This window comes from Salminus brasiliensis, chromosome 2, assembly GCF_030463535.1.
Source record: "Salminus brasiliensis chromosome 2, fSalBra1.hap2, whole genome shotgun sequence".
Classification (NCBI taxonomy): domain Eukaryota; kingdom Metazoa; phylum Chordata; class Actinopteri; order Characiformes; family Bryconidae; genus Salminus; species Salminus brasiliensis.
Genome location: NC_132879.1, coordinates 7,240,790 through 7,248,977, shown reverse-complemented (window position 1 = coordinate 7,248,977; position 8,188 = coordinate 7,240,790). Strand labels below are relative to the sequence as shown.

Sequence of the window (8,188 nt, the reverse complement as noted above, 5' to 3'; positions counted from 1 at the left end):
ATCACCAAACCGAGAGGCGTTACAGTGACGAGCTTCGGTCAGAGAGCATCTTCAGCATCTTCAGCATCTTCAGCAGCTCTGTTCACTGTTTTAATCAGAGGACGACGGAGGAGAACTGGCCTTTACCCGCGATGACCTGAGCTGCTGAATTTGGGTTCAATTGATTTTATACTCTGGAAATAACGAGTGATCCTCAGATCAGAAGAAGGTATTAAAGCAATCAATCGGAAACAAGTAATGTAAAAAAAAATGAACAGTGAAAAGTCATCTCTAGCTACAGTGGGATTACAATTAGCTGAATAATGTGAATAGATTAATTACATTTGAGTGATTATTAGTCAAAGAAAAATACAAGCGAAAAGATCTTGCGAACAAAAATATAGGACGTATAATTTAATATAACAAAAGAATAATATTTACATACATATATAAGTAATTAACATACACGAAAACCTTGTATCTGTATTTGTTTTGACAATATTAAACGGGATTTTTTATATCGTTGCATAATTTAAAATTATTACACATTTGTTAAACGGTCTTCAAGCGAAAGTTAAGGTCTTTCATCTTCCTGTAACCTCGCTTTTTTTTTAATTTTACATAGATACAATTAAAATACTTAAAGTCTAAAATGCATGACTATTTAAAATTAATTTAAGAGTGAAATCTAAAGGCAGGTACATTAAATAATTTTTTTATAATTTGCCGTTACACTGTTTTTTTTATTATTATTATTTAGGCCCAATTGTGAACAATCTTAAACCCTTTAAAACAAACAGCCACAGATTTTATGAAAAGCACATTTTATTCCACATCTCATACCAGTGCCATGTAGACAATTTATACAAGATACATCACAATCTAAAGTGCACAAATACTGTACAACCAAGGGATCTTAAATAAAAGGAGAGGAAAAAAAATTCACATTGATGTTTTATATATAATATATATATTAAAAAAAGATTCAAACCAGCAGATTGCTTTTAAAAAGATAAAAGAATTACACCCCGCCCCCACCCCAAAAAATAAAATAATAATAATAATAATAAAATAAAAACGACTCTCCCATCTTTCACAAACCAGCAGAAATTAATCATCAGCACGTTATAGGAGCACATAGCTTTGGCACCTGCAGTTAAAAAGGAATTTAAAAAGGAACAAAATGTGGGCAAAGCACTTTAAAATGAGAGAGAGAGAGAGAGAGAGAGAGAGAGAGAGAGAGAGAGAGAGAGAGAGAGAGAGAGATTATTAATGCATCAGAGTGGGTGGTGAAAGTTTAAGGACTGGTGTAGAAGGCGTAGTAGCCCAGGCCTTTAGGATGCTCCTTGCTGTATTCCTCAGCGGTCAAGTCCTCGCACTTTATAGTTGGAGATGCGTCCGTGCTGGACCCTCCGGGTGAGAGGCGGCGTCTTTTACACACCATGGTGTAGTCGCCAGAGTCCATGGGCTTCAACCCTGGGGTCGTCTCGAGCCCCCACGCCCCGCTGGCGCCCACTGTACCTGCTGAACCCGTGGATCCCTCCTCCTGCAGCTTATCTTTAGCGACTAGCGGGTCGTCTGAAAAGGCCGGCGGACTGGGCCTGGGCGACCAAGGCAGGCCTGTGGTCATCTTCCTCTGGTAGCTGGAGCTCCGGCTAGTGCCCCAGCCAGCCGCAGCCATGGAGGCGAAGGAGTCTGGGTAGTAACCCAGAGCATGAGGGCTTTGTAGGGGCAGGGGTTTGATCCCATAGGGCAGGAGGCTGGAGGCAGAGTAATCTGTGTCATAGGTCAAGTCTAGCTTAGCTGAAGCGCCGCCCTGCTGGACGAACCAGCGGCCTGCGGCCGAGGAGGCGGCCGAATCGTCGGCCTGCGGCGACAGGAGGCCGTTGGTCTGGGGCACGGCCCGCTCACCTCCATACAGGCGGTGGTTCTGTGGCAGGTTGTTGACGAACTGGTCCTGGAAGAAGGGCTGCATGGCATAACGAGCTCCAGGAACGATCTGGTGGGAGCGAGGGGAGTCAGTGGGGGACGGGGTCAGCCTGTCACTCTCGGGGGCTGTGTACATCCTGTTGAAAAAGAGAATAAAGGAGAGGGGGTGTAAATGTTTTTTGGGGGGGCGAAAGACGACAACTGGTGGAGTTCTTAGTTGAAGTCTAATTCTTAGATTTCTTGAAGACAAAACACTTACGAATCATAATTATCTCTAAAGCCTTTGGCAAAGGGGTTGTGGTCAATCTTCAACTGTGTGATCTGGACACAAACAAATAGCAAACATTAAAAAATGGCTAGTCAAGACAGTCAAAAAAAAAAAAAAAAGCAGAAGTTCTGTTCTGAAGGAAGTCAAGGCGGTCAGCGACATTTTTTGCTTACATCTGTGTTCTGGTAAGCGGTGACCGCAATGAACTGGTTTTCTGGAAACGTGAAGGTCTGAGTCTTCGCTTCAGTGCTCATGTCCTCCACACCATCCTCACTGACCTCCACAATGTGCAGCCTGGGCTGGTACTTATGGAGAGACTGCAGAACGATCATCTGCACAGAATCAGAAGAACATGCACAGACACGGTTGAGAATTCTGGAGATCATGCTAGTGAAGCTGAAGTGCTGCACATGGCTGATGATTACTCTTTAAGCTAAGACCGTAATCTTTACAGTGAGGACAATTATGCACACTGTAAGTCATGTGCGTGCGCGCGCACACACACACACACACACACACACACACACACACACACACACACACACACACTGCTGGTAATTGTGCAAAGGCTGCAGGACGGCGTGTACGCTGCAAGACAATCGCAGGCTCACTAACACACTTGAAGGTGTCAAACCACCACGGAAGGCCAGAGAAGAGTGCAGACTCCGCTTCACCCAGAACACGCACCATCAGCTCAACTCTATAACCCCCCCTCATCCAACACCCATCACCCACCAACATGCTTCATTTTTTCTTAAAGACAGTGTTAAAAGAAGGCAGCTGCCTATTGAAACTCCAGCATTCTGATTATTTCAACCACACTGAGAAACCACACAACGTCTAAACCTGGCTACAGCTACAAAGGTCTGGACTTATCTTCTGAAAAGCGAATGTGATGTTCAAACACCCTGACTACTGAAGAGGTTTCGAGAACAATCAACCCTCTTCCAGCTTAGAATGGCTCTTTGTGCACTAACGAAGACTGTTCGGACCACTTCCAAGAGCCTTTAGGTCATTTCATAAAGCAGAACTTCTTATGTGTCCAGATAACTGGAGCCAAAAGTCAAGCTTGTCCAATAGTCCTGACCAAGCCATGCTTTGGGCTAGCATTTCTTTTTTGGAGAACATTTTCTTTTGCTTTATGAGATACAACCCCCCCCCCCCTCCTCCTCTTCCCACTTCAGGTGGACTGGTCAAGCTTTGAGGAGATGACCTGAGGTTTCTCCACACCACTGTGTTCAGAGAGTGTTTACCTGGGTGTTGTTGTTGTTTGCACCCTTGTTGTTGGTCAGTTTCAGCTTGCTGAAGGAGATCTCCTGCCTCATCCAGTGAGCGCCTGTGTTTGGAGACTCGGGGTGGACGTACATCTTATTTCCTGGAAGAACATCCACCACAACAAGACAGCAACATGAGCATAAGTAGAAGCAGTGTGCAATAACACATCAGCTTTCATTTATTTGTAAACGAATAAAATTAAGGCACCATGAAAAAAAAGGGGGTTTTGAAATTTTAGAGAAAATTAAACTGGTGGGTTGGTTCAATTACAGTTCTCTTTTTTTATAAATCGTGACAGTGCCTCTGCTCAGCTCTGAATGATAAATAAATGAGAGATATTCACACTTTTAGCCCACGCAGGTTGAGACACACTGGCATCTCCGGTTTGCAAAAAAAAACACAAAAAACAAAACGTGTTTTCCAACAGGCTGAAATGACCGCCAGAAATAATGAATCACTTAGTTATAGAGTCAAACGAAGGACTGTTTAAACGTCTATTAAACGACTGAATTTCGAATATTAAAACTGTTTATTAAAATATCCAGCCCATTAATTATTTTTCATGTCATATTTTGTCTTATGTTTCTACTCCCATGTTTCCCACAAGGCATTTCTCTTTTAAAAAGGGAGGCGCAATTTTTGCAAACAGCGTTAATTAAATATAAACGGTTGTCCGTTTTAGCCAAAACGATGCGGCATTTTTATCCAAATAAAAATAAATTATATTTAACGAATAAACACATTTAAAAACCCTAAAGTTGCTTATAAACTTGACAATTTTAAAACAAGATAAAATGATCCACACAACTCCACAAACAAATCTAAATGTTTGCCGTTTTAATTTTTTCAATCTAATTAAAAGCCGGCAGTCGTTATTTACATCGTTTCAGAATTTTATAATGAACGGACCAATAGAAATGGTTCATTAAGACTTGGAATAAAATGCGTTTTACATTAACTTCTACTGAAAATTAAGAAGTTAATTTTTCCTTCTCCTGTAAAGTTACTATTTAAGATGTAGGAGATTTTTGCGTGGCAGCACCGATATTAAAAGCACGCCGGGAGCGAACACACACACACACACACACACACACACACACACACACACACACACACACACACACACCTCGTTTTCTCTCTCTCTCTCTCTCTCTCTCTCTCTCTCTCAGAGTGAATCATCTTAAACCCACGCCGCTCAGGCAGCTTTCGTTACATTGCTTTCATTTTTGCGTTTCATATAAATTTCCACACTCAAATTAATTTTTTTAAATAATAAAAAAATGGAAATAAATTAAATAAAATTCAAGATGGAAATAAAAACGAAATGTATAGGAAATCTCACTACAGTCAATGTGAATCCTGCTGCAGTTTCAATTTACCTCAGTTACTTCTATTTAATTCAATTTCGTTTTTTCTTAATTCAGTTTTACATGTTAATAAAATGTGAGCGCGTGTTTGACACTTGCAAAGTTTGAGTGTGTGCGCGTGTGTAGGCTGCCTGCATCTTAATCTATCAGCTTTGAAGCTCACACACACACACACACACACACACACACACACACACACACACACACACCTGCTTTAGTCTTCAATCTGCAGCAGAAACACTAACCACTCTTCACGTCACACACACACACACACACACACACCATTTTTCACACACTCAATTGAGTTTAAAGCTTTGAAGATCACACCTCGGAACCGGCTGCTATTGGACGAGGTTTAACTCGCAACTGCATCCGTTGACGAGCCTCTTCTGCTGCTGCACGTTTAGCTTTTTTCAGAGTAAAAAAAAAAAGCCGAGTGTGTTTGAGTGCATATGGATGTGTGTGTAAGTGTGTGTGTGTGTGTGTGTGAGAGTGTGTATGGTGTGCTCACCCTGCATGTTGTTGTCTGCTTTGCCGCAGGTCACCCATTTGCCCCCCTGGAAGCGCCAGTGGTTGGGGTCCGCGAGCACGACCTCCACAAACACGTTGTAATGCGAAGTCAGACTGAGGCCGGTGATGTTGAAGCTCAGGAAGGGAAACATGCGCCTACACACACACACACACACACACACACACACACACACACACACACACACACACAGAAAGGGAAAAAACGATAAATACAAATAAACGCAAACAAAAATTCAAAATTTGCGTTTAGAAATCGTTTTTTTTTAAATGAACAAAGAGCTTAAAACGACACATTTAAAATGTCAATAAAAACGTTCGATTATTTTTTAAATTAACGTTTAAAAAATAAAAATTTATAAAATTATTTGCATGCATTTTCCTCCGCGTGGGAAATTAATTAACGCAGTTTTTTCCACATAATTTACGTTTTTGACGAAACTCAAAGCTGAAAGTTGTTCTATACACCGTGCCCAAACTCCTTAAACAAGAACGGACCAATAGAAATGCTCCAAAACAATTAGAATAACCTCTTTTTACAAATAGCTTCATTATATTATTTCTACTGTAAACCTAACATTTCAGACCGTACAGATTAGTATTAAATGCATTCTCGTGCTCGGCGTTGATGCAGATATGTACACATATGTGCACGCAGAATGAAGATGCAACACCGTTCACGCGCAGAAACAGCACCAGTGCCATTGGACTTTACCTAAATGACAGAATTATGTTTACAAAGAAATTCGTTCGCAACGAATCGTGCTAGTTTCATTTGCACGCGCGTGGCGATGTATGCATGCCCCATTAAACGCGTCCACGAAGCAGTCCCGTTATTTGCATGCAAATGGGCTACGACGCGTGATGCGCTGGCCTGTTGGACTGTGTGCAGACACACAGAGGGTTGTTTGAGCGAAGCCATAGCAGAACTTTATGGTTCCATGAAGTATAAACCTCTGGTGTGTGGAGGTTCTTCACTTCTGCACTCATCTCTCACAGTAAGGGTTCTTTATGGAACCACAAACGGTTCTTTCTAAGCCATGAAAAGCTCGAGGAACCCATTATAAACTCAATTGTTCATATACAAATGAGCTCATGCAGAATTTAGTTACAATGCAATATTGTATACACACACCTGCCCGTGCACGCACTCTGTAGGCCCATGCAATTATACATCTACATTTGTGCTGCACGCGCGTAACAGGTAAGCTTTGCATGCTTTTATATTTCTATGCTTAAACTTTGCATGCAATTGGTAAACTATCAGGTACGTGCATGCATGCGTGCAAGCGTGCATGTATGCGTGCGCTCGCGCCTCACCTGCCCTGCTTGGTGATGATCATCTCGGTCTGGTGTCTGTGGAACTTGAGCCACAGCGGCCTGTTGCAAAGGTACACCTGCGCCCTTTGCGCGCCGGGGTAGGACGGGTAGAGGCACGCAGGACCCTGCGCGTGCGCGAACTGATAGCCCGCGGCGGCGGCGGCTGCGGGGTGCGGTGGAGGCGGCGGCGGGAACTGGCCCCGGCTCGTGCACACGGCGGACGGGAAGCCGGAGACCGCGTGGGGGGGCAGCGGCATGGGCCCGTAGTGGAGCGAGGAGGTGGAGGAGGATGAGGAGGATGAAGATGAGGACGAGGAGTAGCGGGACGTGGCGCTCGACCCGCCGTAGCACGCACCCCCGGTGACCCCCTGCGTGGCCCCGCCGCCGTAGGGGAAGAGCGCGCAGCTGACCGGGTCCTGCGCGCCGAAGTACAGCAGCTCCTCTGCGCCGTAGCGCCGGATGGGCAGCACCTCATGCCCCGCGTCCTGCTCGTGCCCTTGCCCCTGCTCGCGCGCCACGCTGGAGCCACCGCTGCTGGTGGTCGTGGTGGTGCTGTTGGAGGATGGAGGTGGGCTCCTTGCGCCTTGCTCTGCTTCTGTTGCCCCACCGCCGTTTCCAGTGCTGTACTTCTTACTGGTGTCCGGCTCGTCCGGACTGGCCGAGGCGGACGCAGCGCTGTCCGAGGATGAAAGCGGCGGGTAGAAGGGCTTGGGCAGGGGCAGTGGAAGGGGGACGGGACCCCCAGCCGCCCCTCCAGCCACTAAACTCTCCAGCTGCATCGCTTTTGTTTAGTTTACAAAATTAAAAACGCTTTAAATGCGGATTCAGGCTGGTGGCACCAACCAGGAGCGCGACGCGCGACGCACGTACGCGCGCGCCTGGAGGAGAGGAGGAGGAGGTGGAGAGGGGGGGTGATAGAGCGTGTGATGTTGCCCCCCTCTCTCAGTCCTCGATTTGAGACGATAAAAGTGAACAAAAACGAGGTAAAACGACTTTTATTCGCAGTTAAAGTCGGAGTTCAAAGCGGGTTCTGGTTGTTCTGCGCTCGCACGCGCTTTGCCAGCCTGTGTGTGTTGGAGACGGAGGTGTTTCAGGGGCGTTTATATACACACACACTCCTGTTACGCACGCGCCGCTTAGCACGAGTGGGCGGGGCCTCGCAGGGATGCCGCCTCGCACCGCCTCTCCGCGCCGCTATTGGAGGAGAGAAACAAGAAAAAGGTAAACAAATAAAAAAAAATGAATTTTGAGCTTTTAGTGGGTTTTAATGAGTTTGGTTAAAAAGTGCGCGAGGTTAAAAAAAAATGTGTGTGTTGCACTCATGCACTCAACCCCAGCAGTGCACACACACACTCTCTGGACTCTCAGGAAGGCCGCAAACCAGTCAAACACACACACACACACACACACACACACACACACACACACACACACACACACGTGCGTTAATTCTAAGCAGAATTAGAAACAATGGAAGCTTGTTTTAACAGGAGCATCAAATGCACTAGAATCCAGCCCATAA

General features: G+C 45.1%; 1 protein-coding gene across 1 annotated transcript; it reads right to left on the bottom strand.

The window, feature by feature from the left end:
• Positions 1 to 786: 786 nt before the first annotated feature.
• eomesa (eomesodermin homolog a) lies at positions 787 to 7,752 on the bottom strand. The gene is made up of 6 exons (XM_072674251.1): positions 6,667 to 7,752; positions 5,330 to 5,484; positions 3,430 to 3,551; positions 2,350 to 2,508; positions 2,168 to 2,229; positions 787 to 2,045 (listed from the first exon to the last, which is right to left on the bottom strand). The coding sequence occupies exons 1-6, from the start codon at positions 7,443 to 7,445 to the stop codon at positions 1,277 to 1,279; spliced, it is 2,046 nt and encodes a 681-aa protein (XP_072530352.1). The 5' UTR covers positions 7,446 to 7,752; the 3' UTR covers positions 787 to 1,276.
• Positions 7,753 to 8,188: the final 436 nt, after the last annotated feature.

Bases quoted from the DNA above. Each gene is read 5' to 3' on its own strand.
- eomesa (XM_072674251.1), bottom strand. From the start codon at position 7,445: ATGCAGCTGGAGAGTTTAGTGGCTGGAGGGGCGGCTGGGGGTCCCGTC. The intron at 5,485-6,666 runs GTGAGGCGCGAG...GTGTGTGTGTAG, and splicing joins ATCATCACCAAGCAGGGCAG to GCGCATGTTTCCCTTCCTGA. The intron at 2,509-3,429 runs GTAAACACTCTC...GATTCTGTGCAG, and splicing joins CAAACAACAACAACACCCAG to ATGATCGTTCTGCAGTCTCT.